The following is a 17354-nucleotide window of genomic DNA, read 5'->3' as shown; positions in this document are numbered from 1 at the left end:
GTGCAAAACAGGTAGGTGGGTTGTTGGGCTCTCATGGGTCTAGAGATGCTTTTTTGAGCGGTGGGCAACTCACTGCCTCTTTTAGCTCCTGTCCCATCCTGAGAGGTAAGCACTGGGTTGGGGCCGGTCATGTTAGCCATGCTGCTGGTTGAGCTGGAGTGGATGGCTCTAATTACTAAGAGTCAGCATGGCTTTCTCAAGAAGAAGTCATATCAGATCAAAATAATCTCTTTTTTTGAGAAAGTTACTATCTTGCGTGGAATGCTGTGGACATTTTTTACCTTGATTTCAGTAATGCTTCTGACAAGATTCCACGTGATATTCCTATTGACAAGTTGGTATAATGTGGTATAGATCCTATTACTGTTACGTGGATTGATATCTGGTTGACAGATCGCAGCCAAAGAGTGCTTGTAGACAGTTTGTCATCTTCTTAGAGAGGAGTGACGAGTAGAGGGCCTATGTTGTTCAAAATATCTTTCTTAACACAGCCCGTGGCGACTAAATAAAGCCGTAAGGGCTTAGTGGGAGGAGTTAGGGCGGGCTCTGTCCGGGATGAGGAAGGGTGCCGATTGGCCCCTTCCTCCAGACAGACCATCGGCCGGGCCAATCGGCAGGCAGGCGCAAAGCGATTCCCACCCTGCCAACAAGGAAGCAACTGCGAGCCGCGCAGAGCGCGGCTCGCAGTTGCTCCCTGCCCGCCGGCCTGGCGTGGTGAGAGCCCGCACGCCGTGTTAGCCCGCACGCCAAGGGAGCCCCCGGCAGTCGCGCGGAGCGCCTCTCACTGTGTCAGGCCGCCGGCCAAGGGAGCCCCCGCCAGCCGCGCTCTTCGCAGCTGCCAGGGGCTCCCTGCGGGGAAAGGCTAGCGCCCATTGTATTTTGACATACAATGGGCTTTGCCTCTAGTTCATAAATGATTTGGATGAAGAAATAGAGGGGGTGCTTATTCAATTTGCAGATGACACACCAGAAGACAGAATCAGGATACAGGATGATCTTGACAGGCTGGAAAACTGGGCTAAAATGAATAAAACTAATTTCAGCAGCAAAAAATGTGAAGTTCTGCATTTAGGTAGGAAAAATCAAATGCATCAGTAAAGGATGGGGGAGACTTATCTTGGAAGTAGTATGTGAGGAAAGGATCTGGGGTTCTTAGCAGACATGAGTCAACAGTGTTACTTGGTGGCTAAAAAGGCAAATGGGGTTTGGGGCTCCATTTAAAAAAGTATAGTGTCCAGATCACACGAGGCGGGTGGGCAGGAAGGGATGTGCCAGTGCTTGTCTCTTGTGGCCCTTCCTTGCAGACCCAGGGAATTGCTGATGGCCACTGTGGGGTGGGAGGTGGATTTCCTCCAGACCTGGCTGGATTCTGGAGATTTTTATTGGGCATGAAACTGGGGTGGCTGGTAGTTGTGGGTGGGCAGGTAGTTGTGAGTTCCTGCATTGTGCAGGAGGTTGGAGTAGATATCCCTGGAGGTCCCTTCCAACTCTATGAGTCTATGATTCTACGCCCATTTAAGCAGATGAAAAGCAGAGCCTCACCTTGGCCTTTTCTTCCACTTTGGCTGCCTGTCGACAAACTGGGTGCAAAATTGATGTGCCTGAAAAGGAGAGCACCACAAGGGTTATTTAATGCTATTTGCAACCATTTTTACTGCAGTGATACATTCACTGATGAAAAAAACAGCTGTGCTACAAAAGAATAGATTCAGATTCAGAATACCTTTATTGGCATAAAACAAAAGAATACAGCAGCTTGGTCAATCCGAGGGTTCAACAACCAAACAGAGATGTGGCACATGCTAGCAGTCAAAGCGTGAGAAGAGTCTGTCTTTTGCAGACCGGGGCTGGGCCGTAGTTGACTGAATAAGGTAATCAAAGATACCATTTAGGGTGGAACCTAATTTGCGGGTGCCCTCCAGGTAAAAAGGATTTGCAGAGCCTCCCACCCCCACTATCTCACCAGACTGCAGTTGGCATTCTGATCTGCCACAGCAGCACAAGTGGAGGTATGAAGCCACAACAGCCAGCAGGTGATTGATTGATGAGGGGGCCACCAGAGAAGGAAGCAGTGCACACAAGGCAGTGAGGCAACGCTGCAGACAGTGAGCCAGGGAAGAGGAACTAAGAGGAACTAGGATTTCTCTTCTGCAGCACGAGAGCCAGTGTGGTGTAGTGGCTAAGAGCAGTGGCAATCTGGCGAGCCAGGTCTGATTCTCTGCTCCCCCATAGGCAGCCAGCTGGGTGACTTTGGGGTCATCACAGCCCTGATAGTGCTTTTCTCACAGAGGAGTTCTATCAAAATCTACTTAGCTTCTCCTCCCTCACAGGGTGTCTGCTGTGGGGAGAGGAAAGGTGACTGTAAGCCACTTTGAGACTCCTTTGGGCAGAGAAAAGCAGGGTATAAAATCCAACTCTTCTTTTTCTTCTCTGTTAGTCCTCACAGTTGCCTTAAGGCTGTTTGAGCTTATCCTTATTTGTTATAATTCGATTTATACACTACACCTGCCTGGAACAGGCTTTCTCCAGTTCCCAAAAACACCAGTAAAACAGGTTAAAGCACAGTCTAACTTGTCTGTTTCTCCCTGCCTATGTCCTGGCGGGGGCAAGGAGAGAGGCTCATATGATCTTCTGGCCACCATGGCCTCAACCGTAGGCCTGTTGGCAGAGTGTTTCAACTGGCAACTCCTCCCCCTTGGTTGGAGCCAGGGCTGAAAATGCCTGGTCGAGGCCAGGCAGACATCTTTGGGGCCAGGAACCACCAGCAAATTGGCATTTGCAGAGGGCAAAACCTTGGATCTGATCCACACCTCAGTCTGCAACCCATGCAGCTGTTGGAAGTTAGGCTGAATGCGATCTCTCCATGGAGTCCTCCTAAGGCAGTGGCATTCTGCACCATTCTGTAATTTCTGGGATGGAGTCAAGGGTAGCCCTGCATGGAGCCAGTTGAAGTAATCCTATCTGGAGATGGCCATTTCATGGATGTCATGAGCCCCTATTTTTCTGCCTTATTAGCCTCCCGGCCTCTCCGGGAGCCTCGTGCAGTCTCTCCCGCATCCCCTCTGAAGCTCCTTGAAGTCCCACTTCAAAGCCCTTCCGCAGAGCTGGCCTGTTTATGGTTCCTTCCTCCCCTACTCTCCGCCTGTCTTATTTGGTTGTCTCAGAGGCGGCCTTGATCACAGAGCAGAGCCAACCTGAGAAAGCCGCTCCGGTTTACACACCTCCTGGATCAAAGGTCCCCTTCCATGTGAACCCCCTTTTCCCACCAGAATCCTCTCCATTTGGTCCTTTCCCACCTCACCCCTATATAAGGTTTGGCCTCCCTTTGTTACGTGTCTGAATGCATAAGCGACATCTGAGCCTGTTGCAGTTCTCCAATAAAGACCTTTTCTACTTGAATCCTCTACGGAGTCTGATAGCTAGGTCCGCTGGTGGAGTTTGCTGCTGCTGACCTGCTTGGTTCGTGACCCTGGATCACTGTGGCTAGATCTTCCAGGGCAAGGTAGGACACTAGCAGCCTTTGCCCGGTATAGATGGTAAAAGACCTGGTGAGCTACATTTGTGACCTCATTGAAAGGGAGGCATCAAAGCTCGCCCAAGTCCCTGACAGTGTGTGAAATTGTCAATTGCACTCTGTCTAGGTAGATGAGACAAGCTTCCTCTATTAAGTCCTTTTGACTTCAGTAACAGGACCTCCATCTTTGAGGGGTTAAGTTTCAGGGGGCTCTGCTGGACCCACCCTGCCATAGCCTACAAACTCCTGGCCAACAAATCTGGAAGGGTATCCGGTTGACCACTCATCAACAAATAGAGCTGGGTGTCAAAAGTGTACTGCTAGCATCCTAGCCCATGCCTGTGGGCCAGATGTGCAGATCATGATGATTTCTACAGCATGGGCCAAGCCACGAGGGCCTGGGATCCAGGGGCAAGTGGCTGGCCTCTCTAAAGCCAGCATCCTATCCACATCAGATGGGGGGGGCTGAAACTATCCAAGACCACTCTCAGAGATGGCCATGGGGCCTCCAGTTCATTTACTGTCTCAGGTTTTGGTGGGAGGTTGCAGCAAAGTGCCAAGTTTTATTCATTAAAAAGCTCAAAAAAGCCTCACAGCCAAGACCCAATTGAGTACAATTTAGATATCCTTCTAGGGCTGTAAGTGATAGAATTATTCTGAATAAGTGTGCCGGCTGTGATCCCCTCTGGCTATTAGAAATAGAGGGTGACCTTTGGACAGACTAAGATAACTGCAGGTGTCTTGGCAGTCTGGAAGCTGGTCAGGACAGAGAAGTCAAGCCGGCCCGTGTTGATTGGATAAATATTTACCTAACTTTGTACAGAGTGGTTAATTAGATAATGACCTAATTTGGGAGTGTTATTCGGACTATAAAAATCTGTCCCCAGTCTCTCTCTGGGTGGATACTGGATTTCAGACATAGCACAATGCTGTAGCTATTGAAATGGTATTTTGAAAGAATTCTCTGGCATGGTGGATCATTTGGATCTCTCCCCACAGTGAGTTAAAACAAACCTGCACTTTTGAAAAATCGTGGATACAACACTCCCAGATGCAGTGGAAGCCACAAAGGACACCCTGTTTGTAAATTCACTGCCATCTCAGAAGTGTCCTATAAAGCGTCCATCACGTGACTTCCTCCAAATTTGCTTTAGTTTTCTCAGCTCCCATTTCTTCTCATGTGGCTCTCCAGTGAACCACAGTGCTAGCTGATGACCGGAGCAGAGGGTGTAGGGAAGCCACTTCATCAATGGGAGTCAACAGCCTCTGTTGCCAATCCTGCACAAGTTCCTCCACTGAGTCACCAGGAGGCATCGAGTCCCACAGAGCATTCAGGAAAACAGTTGGTCCTTTCAAGGATTTAAGGGAGGGCATAAATCTGCCCACCACCGACACAGGGCAGGGGCCTTCAGGGCCTTCAGGGCTCAGTGATCTGATTAGGGCACTCTATTTACAGACGTCAGGTCAACATCCAAACCCTCACCAAAGAACAAAGGCAGGGTGTGACTTGCTTCATGGGTGAGAAATAACAGTGAGAACCTTAGTGCTGCCATGGATGACAGCTTGTCAGGCTTCTGACTAGAGGCCAGTTCACCTGTGCAGGAATTGGAAGTCCTCAAGAGTAACTACACTCTTCAAGGATCGCTGCCTTCAAGGAACGCTGCCTTGTTGTGGCAAGGGGGCTTGCGTAGCTCAGTGAAGCTATGAGCTATGCCGTGCAGGGCCACCCAAGACGGACAGGTCATAGCTGAGAGCTCTGACAAAAGGTGATCCACTGGAGAAGGAAATAGCAAACCACTCCAGTATCTTTGCCATGAAAACTCTATGGACAGTTCCAAAAGGCAAAACGATATGACGCTGGAAGATGAGCCCCTCAGGTCGGAAGGTGTCCAATATGCTACTGGGGATGAGCAGACGGCTAGTATGGTTAGTGCAAGAATGAATGAAGCGACTGGGCCAAAGCCGAAAGGATGCTCAGTTGTGGAGGGAACTGGTGGCAAAAAGACAGTCCAGTGCTGTAAAGATCCATGAATCAAGGCAAGCTGGACATGGTTAAACAAGAGATGACAAGACTGAACATCGACATTTTAGGAATCAGTGAACTAAAATGGACAGGAATGGGTGAATTTATTTCAGATGACCATCAGGTATACTACTGTGGACAAGAATCTCGCAGAAGAAATGGAGTAGCCTTCATAATCAATAAGAGAGTAGGAAAAGCAGTCTTGGGATACAATCCCCAAAATGACACAATGATCTCAGTTCGAATCCAAGGCAAACCATTCAACATCACAGTAATCCAGGTCTATGCCCCAACCACTGCTCCTGAAGAGGATGAAGTTGATCAGTTCTATGAAGCCCTACAACACCTTCTAGAAGCAACGCCCAAAAATGATGTGCTTATCATCATGGGGGATTGGAATGCTAAAGTAGGAAGCCAAAAGATAACAGGCAAGTTTGGCCTTGGAGTACAAAATGAAGCAGGGCACAGGCTGGTAGAAATTTGTCAAGAGAATACAATGGTCATAGCAAACACTCTTTTCCAACAACCCAAGAGACGACTCTACACATGGATATCACCAGACGGTCAGCAAAGAAATCAGATTGACTATGTGATCTGCAGCGAAAGATGGAGAAGTTCTATACAGTCAGTAAAAACAAGACCAGGAGCTGATTGTAGTTCAGATTATCAGCTTCTTGTTGCAAAATTTAGGCTTAAATGGAAGAAAGTAGGGAAAAGCACTAGGTCACTCAGGTATGAACTAAATCATATCCCTGAAGAATATACAGTAGAGGTGACAAATAGATTTAAAGAATTAGATCTGATAGACAGAGTGCCTGAAGAACTATGGACGGAGGTTCGCAACATTGTACAAGAGGTAGAAACTAAAACCATCCCAAAGAAAAAGAAATGCAAGAAAGCAAAATGGCTGTCTGAGGAAGCTTTACAAATAGCTAAGGAGAGAAGGGAAGTGAAAGGCAAGGGAGAAAGAGAAAGATACACCCAATTGAATGCAGAATTCCAGAGAAAAGCTAGAAGAGATAAGAATGCCTTCTTAAATGAACAGTGCAAACAAATAAAAGAAAACAATAGAATGGGGAGAACCAGAGATCTTTTCAAGAAAATTGGAGATATGAAGAGAACGTTTCATGCAAAGAAGGGTATGATAAGGGACCAAAATGGTAGGGACTTCACAGAAGCAGAAGAGATTAAAAAAAGGTGGCAAAATTATACAGAAGAACTATACAAGAGCGAGCTTAACATCCCTGATAACATCTACTTCTGCTTCACTGACTATGCTAAAGCCTTTGATTGTGTGGAGCACAACAAATTGTGGCAAGTTCTTAAAGAGATGGGAATACCAGAGCATCTTATTTGTCTCTTGAGAAACTTATATGCAGGTCAAGAAGCAACAGTGAGAACTGAACATGGAATCACTGATTGGTTCAAAATTGAGAAAGGAGTTCGGCAAGGCTGTATCCTGTCGCCTTGCCTATTTAACTTGTATGTGGAGCACATCATGAGAAAGGCGGGATTAGAGGAGTCACAAATTGGGATCAAGATTGCAGGGAGAAATATCAACAACCTCAGATATGCAGAAAGTGAAGAGGAACTAAAGAGCCTGTTGATGCGGGTGAAGGAGGAGAGTGCAAAAGTTGGCTTGAAAGTCAACATCAAGAAAACAAAGATCATGGCATCCGGCCTTCTCAATTCCTGGCAAATAGATGGGGAAGAAATGGAGATAGTGACAGATTTTATTTTCCTGGGCTCCAAGATCACTGCAGATGGGGACTGCAGCAAAGAAATTAAAAGACGCTTGCTCCTGGGGAGGAAAGCTATGGCAAATCTAGACAGCATCCTAAAAAGCAGAGACATCACTCTGCCAACAAAAGTGCGTTTAGTCAAGGCTATGGTATTCCAAGTTGCAATGTATGGCTGTGAAAGTTGGACCATATGGAAGGCCGAGCGTCAAAGAATTGAGGCTTTTGAACTCTGGTGCTGGAGAAGACTCTTGCGAGTCCCTTGGACTGCAAGGCGAACAAACCGGTCAGTCCTAGAGGAGATCAGCCCAGACTGCTCCTTAGAAGGCCAGATCCTGAAGATGAAGCTCAAATACTTTGGCCACCTCATGAGAAGGAAGGACTCCCTTGAGAAGAGCCTAATGCTGGGAGCGATCGAGGGCAAAAGAAGAAGGGGACCACAGAGAATGAGGTGGCTGGATGGAGTCACTGAAGCAGTAGGTGCAAACTTAAATGGACTCTGGGGAATGGTAGAGGACAGGAAGGCCTGGAGGATCATTGTCCATGGGGTCGCGATGGGTCGGACACGACTTCGCACCTAACAACAACAAGAATAATTAATTTGGGGCACTGCAATGCCAAAGCAGCTACTGCCTCCAGCAGACTCAGAAGAGCATCTGCTGGTGCAATAGGCAGTTGGTACACAGCAAGATAGCTAATTTCTTGACTGAGTCCTACCCAGGTTCATACATAGGTTCCCTGAGACCACTGACACAGGGAGTAACTATAGGAGAAAGACAGCTGGGCAGAGAGAAGGAGAAAGTGCTAGCTCGGAAGCTACTGGTGAGTGCTGTTTTCTTTCTTACAGTGTGTAAGGGTATATAGGTTGCTGTCAGTGGCATGCTTGTATTTTTATCTCAGAGTAACTTTAAATACACATGCACCAAGTGCAAGTTAGAAGAAGGTACAGAAGCAAGAAGAATGTCTGTCCACACGTTATTGTAAAAAGGAGGGTGAAGAGTCCTTAGAAAGAACTCACGGAGCACTTTTTGGAGGGCAACTGGGAGAGGTGGGGAAGGGGTCTCACCAATTAGAGGAGGACCCAATAAAAGAGGACAATGGATGGAAGAATGTTGCCCAGAGGTGTTGAAAAATAAGGAGATGTTCTGCCCCTCTGAGAAATCGTTTCCAGGATCTGCCTGTAGATAGTGACTCTGGACCGCAGGGACAAGTGTCATGCCCCCTAATATGCTGCATGCTGAGCCTCCAGAGGTTACAGCTGATCTGATCCACTGCCCGGGCCCAGCATGCTCCAGGAGCCACCTGGGGATCTGGCCAGTGAAGAGCAGCCCAATGCCATAGACTGACCCACGCAGGCCAGCTCAGAAGACTCCTGGAGGACTGGCTCCGCCGGGCGCAGACAAAGACCCCAGCGAGTCTCACACAGCAGCATGGGAGGGGGCGATCTACTCTGACAGAGGCCAGGAGGTTGCTGTCAGTGTGATGGGGCTCAGCTGGAAGTGCTTCTTCCACAAGCCCTCTGGCTGAGGGCTGCCCCACCTGGCTGGGCTGTATTTCAGAAGTTGTAAGGTCCTTCATGGGTGCAACGTGTGTGTTCCCTGCCTGTCTTCCCAGACAACTCCTTGGTCCGGTTTACTGTGGCGAAGCTCTGCCTGTCTGACTCCCAGTTCCTGATTTTGGCCTGACTTCTGACTACAACTCCGGCTCCAGACTTGTCTCTTGGGTTCCTGACTACACTCCCACCTCCTGGACCTTGGCATGGGCTTTTGACTCCTGGCTTCTCATGGTTTGGCTTTGACTGTTTATCTGGCTCTTGGCCTGGCCTGACTTCGCTCCCAGCCCCACTTGCTGTGAACTGTGACTCACCCGGCTCCCCACCTCCCATATTGGACTCTTTGTTGGTCTTAAAGTTGCTATTGGACTCTATTTTTGTAATGTGGTCAGCTATTTATCTGTATTATTTTTCCCTTTCCTAAACCTTAACAGGAAGGACTGATCAAAACACAACCTGTGCTCCCAAGTCCCTCACTTTCCCCTCCAAGGCCACGTAGTCTCGCTTCATGTCCTCCACTCTGCCCCGGGCAGTGTCTTTTGTGCCCACCTGAATGAGCAGGAAGGGACATCTGTCCTTGGGCTTTACAAGAGTTTCCACCCTTTCCGCGACATCCTTGATTCTCACGCCAGGTCGTCAGCATACATCTTAAGACACACTTTGTCCAGTTGAGACACTTTGGCTTCTGCTCCTCTCAATAGGGAATCCCCAATCACCTGACACATTGGGGGGCACAAGAGGTAGTCCTCTCATCTGCAGGGGTCTGTGAAGCATCTTCTGAGCTTCAGGGGAGTTGGGGGAATAGCCCCTTTTCTTGGCTCCAGGGTTTACAGGCAGATCCTGGAAACAGTTTCTGAGTATCAGAATGGAAGAACATCTCCTTATTTTTCCATACCTCTGAGTAAAATTCTTCCATCCGTTGTCCTCTTATATTGGGTTCTCCTCTGACACCTTATAGACCACCACCTCATCTTATAGACCAACACCTTTCCCACCTCTCCCAATTGCCCTCCAAAAAATGCTCCCTGAATTTGTCTACGAATTCTTCACCCTCCTTTTTAGTTCCTCTAGCTTCTGTACCTTCTCCTCCAGGAGTGCTGCTAACTTGAACTCGGTGCAAGTTACTCTGAGGTAAAAATATATACATGCCAGCTACTCTGCTCTGATCCATTGTGGAAGAACCAGACCCCTTCTTCAAACTCTGGACAGAGTTCCCTGGCATGATCCACAAGCCAAGAGACCTTTAGCTCTTGCCCTTTGGCTCTCACCTCTGGCAAGAAAGAGCCTTTTATAGCACAGAGGTCCACCCAGCAAAGCGTGGAGTGAGCAGTCAGGCCCAGGCAAAACTGCCAAGTAATGCAAATCAGTGAATGTGATTTGCTGCTGTCCCCCATCACCCAGACAAGGAACAGACAAAACAAAACACTTAAACAGCCCCCACTCTCCTGCAACCTATATACCCTTACGCACTGCAAAAAAGAATGCAACACTCACCAGTAGCTCCTGAGCTGGCTCCTCCTCCTCCTTCCTGCCCAGTCCCATCTATTACTTTACCTCTTCTGCAACCATGGCAATTTAATTATTCCCTTGAATATAAATAAGCACCCCTAACCTCCACTAAAGCCTAATCCAGTTACGACAGCTTTCCCAGCTTTCCTGTTCAGAATACAACAGGATCAATAATGGACACCCCCCCCTTACCTTGAAGATACATTTCTTCACCTTCTGCAAACATCTGGTGGCACTTGAGACACCGTGCACAAGTTGGGTGATAGTGTTTCTTTCCTGCCTGGGGGGGAGGGGGGAGAGAGAAGAAAAGGAGGACAAAGGTGGTCAGACCTATCCTCAATCTAGTTCACATCACTGATCTGCCAGAGCTGAGTCTTTGAAAAAAAGGTATAAAGAAAACCATCTTCTCATGCCAGCTCAGGTTGCTCAGCAGCTGCAAAATGCTTTGGAGGACCAGGAAACATTCCACAGCCTCCTTAGCTCACAGAGAAGAGACTCCATCTGGTATGGCAAGTTCTAATGTATTTCAAATACCAAGGAATACCCCAAAACAAATACTCCCAACAACAATTTTAGCATTATAGCCATCCTGATTTTAGGCAGGCCCTGCATAGTTTTAACCACAAGGAGACTTGTAGCACTTTAAGCACCAACAAATGTATAGAAACATCAGCTTTTGTGGGCTGAGCATGTGCTGGAGTGGTCTCAAAGCCTTCATCAGTTTCCAGGTTCAATGCAAGATGCTGGGATGACCTTCAAAACCCTTGGTGACCTCGGGCAGACCAGAGCCCTCTCGCTGCGGGGGGGGGGGGAGGCAGGCACGGCCGCTTGCGGCCCGGTACTATGGCCTTAGCGGCCCGGTACTGGGCCGCAGACCGGGGGTTGAGGACCGCTGCTATAAAGATACCTTGTGTGCCTATGTCTATTGTCTCTGCCAAGAAGTTTGCTCTATACTTCTTGGCTGCTTTGGATTTCACCAGGAGATCTCGGATGCTTACAGTGAGAGGACTTTACTAGCTGAAATCTGCCCAGTTCATGACACATGGGGGCTGAATTTGGGAGAATTGGGCTTGAGGGCAGTGGGGGGGGGGTTGGAGATCCTGCATGTCCAGGCCTGCTCCATTCTGCCTTCCAGAGCATCAAGCATCAAGTGATTTTGGAGTGCAACCTTTCCACACAAGGGTCCTTGAAGGACAACAAACAGTCCTTCCCTGGCTCCCAAAGGCAGCAAGCTCCACAGATGGAAAACCTGGATCCTCACGAACTCTCAATTCTCAGGGTTGTTTGGAACAACCTCTCCCCCGTGAGGGAAAGTCTCTTACCTCCAGAACTCTTCCCATGATGTATTTCTCACAACCGTCGCATCTTATTCCAAATTTAACGTGGTAATCCATTTCGCAGTATGGGACACCATCTCTACAGGAAAAAAATACACCCAGCACTCAACTCCTGCTATCGTGATTATTCTCCAAACACCCGACACAGTTTCCAAACCGCTGAAGCTCTGGATTCTTCCCAGCTGGAGGGAAGGCAGCACAAGAGGCCCAGTGCCTGAGGGCATCCCACGAGCCCTGGCTGGGCCACCTAGCGCTGGGGACCAGCATGTCCTGGAGCCCTCAGGAGTTACGGGGTGTGCTGACAGGCATCTCGGTAGGGCTGGGGGGCAGTGAGGCATGGCTATAGCCAGCCTCCCAGGCTGAGCCGGGCCTTGTGGGCAGGGCCAGCCCAGTGGGTGGGAGGCACCTCGATGCTTACTTGGAAGGGCCATCTGTGGGCTACAGTTTTGACAGTGTGACTTTGCAAAGCTGTTGTGGGGTGTCCCCAGACTGAAGTGGCTTAGGGAGCCAGCTAGAGAAAACTGGATCTAGGCGGATCTTGTTGGACTTGGCATGGTCAACCAAGAGCTCTTGACCCACTGCCTGGCCAACACGGGGATTCAGGGCACAGCCCGCCAATTCCTGCAGTCTTTCCTCCAGGGTTGGGCACAGAGGGTGGCATTAGGGGGGAGCATATGTGGGCTCCCCAATATGATTTATTTTATTATTTCACTTATATAGTGGCCCTCACTGTGATGTCTCGGGGAGGTATATGCATTTAACCTCTCTGTGCGCTCCCTTGCCCAGTTGCGATGGCTTGTCCCCAGTACACCGATGATGCCCAGCTCTTTCTGTTGAGGGCCAGCCATCCGCTAACACCCCTGGGTTGTCTGGCCAGGTGCCTGGAGGCCGAGGTGAATCCGGCCAAGACAGAGGTCCTCTGGCTGGACTGATGTGCAAAGAGACAGCTGACGCGGCTCCCAGTTCTTGACAGAGCCTAACTAACACGGGTGACTCCCGTCAGGAGTCTGGGCATGATGCCTCCCCTTCAATGGAGGTCCAGATGCTGAATGTTGCCCACCTGGCATTTCTCCACCTGTACCAGGCACAGCCACCTACACCCACTCTCTCAGCTAGGGTGATCCATGCAACGGTCACCTCCAAATTAGACTTCTGCAACTTGCTGTATGCAAGGCTGCCCTTGAAACTGTTCCAGAAACTCCACCTGGTTCAAAATACAGCATCTTGGTCCTCTCGGGGACCCAGTGGAGACCACTTACAACACCCGTGCTCTCCCAGCTGCATTGGCTCCATCTTGGAGGCTGGATCAGGTTTAAGTTCTGATATTAAACTTTAAAAGCTTAAACGGACTGGGACCACTGCATCTGCAGGACTGCCTCTTCCACTCTGCCCCCTTCAAAGAGCGTTAAGGTCATCTGATCAAAACTTGCTTAGGTTCCCCAGCCCCAAAGAGGTGAGATTGGCCTTAACCAGGGTCAGGGCCTTTTCAACCTTGGCCCCATCCTTGTGGAATGCTGTGCCGAAAGAGATCATGGCCCCATGGGACCTCCACCACTTCCACAGGGCCTGTAAGACAGCAGGGTCCCACCAGGCCAGGAAGAACGCCAAGATATGCTGGCCAGGTCAGAGGCCAGATTGGACATTTATTCCAAGAACCCTTGCAGCTGACCTGCAGGCACCCATCCAACCCCCTTACACAGGAACATTGTGTAGAGCCGGGTCAGAAGAATCCAGCCCGTTTCTTCAAAAGGTGGCCGGACCGTGGCCTCCTGCAGTCTCGCTGCTCCTGCTGCTTCCCTCCCTGCTGAACGAGGGGGAAGATCTGGAACCACCCCCAAGAAAGGTGGGCTGATGTGATGTATGAATATGTTTTTAATGACTATAATCGGATTTTGGTGTGATTTATCAGGTTAACCCATGGTGTAACCTGCCCTGAATGATCCTGGGACGGTGGCTAGATTTTCCTTCTTCATGCTCTGAGGCTTCATGCAGAAGGTTCTTGGGCTAGTATCTAAAGACAACGCTGCACTGGTCTGCTTTGTATTTCCCACTCCCGCAGAGTAGAAATCTACATTGCCTCTTTCCTTTTCTTTCTTTCCCACCGTGTCTTGTCCATGTTCCTCCCACTCCTTCGTTTCTGCTCAGCCCAGGGGCAGCCATTTTGCTGCTGCGGTAAAACGTAATGACCAGCCCCACCCTCTGTTTACGGGGCAAATCTTTTCTTTACCGTCATCCACCTAATAGCCTAGATTATGTGTTGTGTTGAGACTTTCTCTGTCCAGAGCGCCCACCTCACGGCTTTGGGTTCTCACCCCTCGTCCGAGAGGGCTGTGGTTCCTCCGTGGCTGGACACAGAGTTCGAGACTGCCTGCGTCTCAGACAGATGCCTTGTCCACTACATAAAGAGCACCTGCCATTTACATTCACAAAAGGCAAATAGTTGCACTTCAGATGCCCGCGTGACCAGGACATTTCCATAAGCCTGGCTGGACCTACTCCCAGATAAGCCTTCTGGACTATAGTCAATTGGAGCTGGGTCAAATCGGGAAGAAAAGAGACCAGTAGACACGGAAACGAAAACGTTTTGCAGCTCCACTGCCTGCTGGTTCCATCTGCTTATGACCCACGGCCGACGGTGCTCCTGCCTCCCCATAACACAGCTTGTCCCTCGAGAGCTGCTGCATCCCCAGCCCTGGCTTACCTGCTGATGTATTCGGCAGTCAGGACGTGTCCACAGGCCTGGCATCTGAAGCATGCCAGGTGCCAGGCCTTGCCCAGGGCCACCAGCGACTGCCCGCCCTTTATTTCAGAGCCACAGCCCCCGCAACCTGGAAGAGAGAAACGCCGAAACACAAATGAGGCCTGGAGCAGCAGAACAAAGTCCGGCCTGAGGCCAGAAATGCTCTGCCCAACAGGCCCTCTGGGGGCCCCCGCTGGGGGCGGAGTCACAGGCCGCCTGAGGATCCCGGCACGAAGCATGCCAGGGGCCCCTTCCGGCAAGGCCCCAAGCAGGGCACAACACGTGGGGGTCTGGCCTCGGAACAGGGTTTCTCAACCAGGGTCTCGTGACACTCTGGGGCTTCTTGACGGTCCATTAAATACACACACACACCCCCCCCCACACACACACACACCCAGGCCTGGCTCAAGCACCGCCGGCACGGAGAATGAGGAGGACGACGAGGCAGCGCTACTGGCACGAATGTTAGTGCCCAGCTCCAGCCCACTGCGGAGCTCCCCATCACCCGCATCTCCCGTGCCTTCCGGCCTGCCGTGACCACGTCTGGGAGTGTGGGGCCAGTCCAGCCTGCGCCGCCCCCCCCCCCCCCCCCGCATGACGATCCAGGACTCGGCAGCTGTGCGAGCGCCTTAATTTGTTAAAATGTTTATCAGGCAGCATGACCATATGTAGTCATATTGACCTACCCACCCTCCCCAAATGGCCAGTGGTGGGCCGGGAGGGGCCGGGAAGGGTGGAGGCCCCCGGTGAGCCTGTACACAGCAATACTTCCCAACCCTCTTCTGCACAATTGCGCCAGCTCCGCCGTTTCACGAAACCTGAAGGTTTTAGGGGTTTCTCAACAGTAAAAAGTTGAAAAAGACTCCCTCAGAAGGAGAGGGACACAGGCCGGAGCCCAACACTCACTTTGGGCCGCTTGTATTTCTGCCTGACCTGACTCACAAAGTGCTTGAGAGGCTGACGGGATTTGCTGCCCCCAACTCCTTGCTGGGATCAAGCCCTTAATTTAGAGCCCACCCTTTCCTGCCACCAGGACCCAAAGGGGCTCCGTGTTCTCCCCGCCTCCATTTTATCCCCATAACACCCCTGTGAGGCAGGGGACCCCGAGGGCTGTCCTGCAGCCAACATCAACTGCAGCCTGACGCTGGTCACCACAACACTGCAACAGATCGAAAGAGGACAGTTTACCCACACTGAGAGAAGATCAATCTTTCTGACCTTACAAACTTATCTGGCCACATCATTTTCATATTTAAAAATGTACAAATAATACAAATCTCCAAAGTCTGCAAAACATCAAATTTTAAGGTTAAATTTTCTGAATCTCTTAAATTTCAATTTTTTTGATACACAGTGATCAGATATAAATGCATGAGATGCTAACGACTAAACACTATTGCATAAAGCCAAAAGCAATCCCTGCATGCCAGCCCCCCCCCCCCCCCCCGCAAACAAATCTTGCAAGAAAAGAACCAGGTCTTGACCGGGCGGTCGATACTAGGCAGCCTTATTCTGTCTCAGCACAGGCAGAGGCCAAGCTGATGGTCTCTTCATTTCTTGAAGCAGCTGCTCAACCGAAGAAAATGAAAACGGTCTGGAGACTTACGTTCGGGGGCCTGCAGCGAAAGGCGGCTGTTGCTCCAGTCAGGTGGTAGAGAACACTTTTGGCAGACACACTCTTTTCCATTGAAGGTCACACGGTCCCCAGGAGGGAAACGCTGCCTGTGGTGAGAGAAGGGAAGGTGTTACCAAATGGAAAAATTCCCCCCCCACACACACACACTTTCTTTGAGTCATAGCCTCAGACTCCTAGAGTCATCCAGGCTACCTAGTCCAACCCCCTGCTCAAGGCAGGTTCAGCCTCAAGCATTCAGAAGGATCCAAGAGAGCCAGCTTCATGCAGCGGTTAGGAGCACGAACTTCTAATCTGGCGAACCGGGTTTAGTTCCCCACTCCTCCTCCACATGACCAAGTCACAAGTTTGCTGGATCGTGGAAATTTGGTTGATGTCGTTTACTTGGATTTTAGTATAAGGTTCCCCATGATGTTCTGATGGATAAGTTGAAGGACTGCAATCTGGATTTTCAGATAGTTAGGTGGATAGGGAATTGGTTAGAGAACCGCACTCAAAGAGTTGTTGTCAATGGTGTTTCATCAGACTGGAGAGAGGTGAGTAGTGGGGTACCTCAGGGTTCGGTGCTCGGCCCGGTACTTTTTAACATATCTTTAACCGCTCCTGCGGTTAAATAAACCCCTAAGGGCTATTGGGGAGCAGTTAGGGCAGGCTCTGTCCATGATAAAAACTCTGAGGGGCGAAAGAAAGAGACATGGCTTGGCTGTCTAACCCCCGGCCAGAGCAGTACTTTAAGTGAGAAGGGGCTTTTCTGTGGCCTCCCTGTCAGGCAACAGTTTGGCAGAAGGGGAAGTCCCCCCTCCTCAAAAGTAAGGCCCTCAGGCTCCCCTGCGTTGCTCTTGGAAAGGCCTCCCTCCCCTCAGTCAGGGCCTGTCAGAGGCTCCTTCGCAGCAGGCCTGAAGGGAGGGAGGGAGGGGAGGGAGCGCACTCTGCAGCCTCCTGCCAGCTCTGTCAGGGCTCTGAGGCCATTTGCAGTTGGACCTGACAGGTAGGACAGCCTTGGGGCGAAAAGGGCACAGCCTCTGTTCTCATCCCCCTTGGCAGCCCTACTGACCTCCTCTCCCTTTGGTGGTCAGGAGCAGACTGGCAGCCAGACTGGGCTGGGTAAATGGAATTTTGGTCTGTCCTGGTCATACCACACCTGGAGTATTGTGTGCAGTTCTGGATGCCCCTCCTTTACTGGATCAGGGGAATGATGAGGACATATTTTATCTGGATTTCAGTAAAGCGTTTGATAGTGTTCCACATTATATTCTTGTTGATTGACAAGTTGGTAAAATGTGGTATGGATCCTTATTCTGTCAGGT

At 50.1% G+C, this 17354-nt stretch overlaps 1 protein-coding gene across 10 annotated transcripts in view; it reads right to left on the bottom strand.

The window, feature by feature from the left end:
- Positions 1-17354, bottom strand: part of ABLIM2 (actin binding LIM protein family member 2) — a 151023-nt gene that overhangs the window by 100257 nt on the left and 33412 nt on the right. For all 10 annotated transcript variants that reach the window (XM_077301515.1, XM_077301520.1, XM_077301517.1 and 7 more), the window contains exons 4-8: positions 16021-16136; positions 14376-14502; positions 11660-11753; positions 10530-10617; positions 1543-1601 (exon numbers count right to left, since the gene is read on the bottom strand). In XM_077301515.1, coding sequence (XP_077157630.1) covers positions 1543-1601; positions 10530-10617; positions 11660-11753; positions 14376-14502; positions 16021-16136 — 484 coding nt within the window. The remainder of the gene's footprint in view (positions 1-1542; positions 1602-10529; positions 10618-11659; positions 11754-14375; positions 14503-16020; positions 16137-17354) is intronic.

Source organism: Paroedura picta, chromosome 10, assembly GCF_049243985.1.
Source record: "Paroedura picta isolate Pp20150507F chromosome 10, Ppicta_v3.0, whole genome shotgun sequence".
NCBI lineage: Eukaryota > Metazoa > Chordata > Lepidosauria > Squamata > Gekkonidae > Paroedura > Paroedura picta.
The sequence above is the reverse complement of the archived record's forward strand: the minus strand, read 5'-3'. Positions and strand labels throughout refer to the sequence as shown.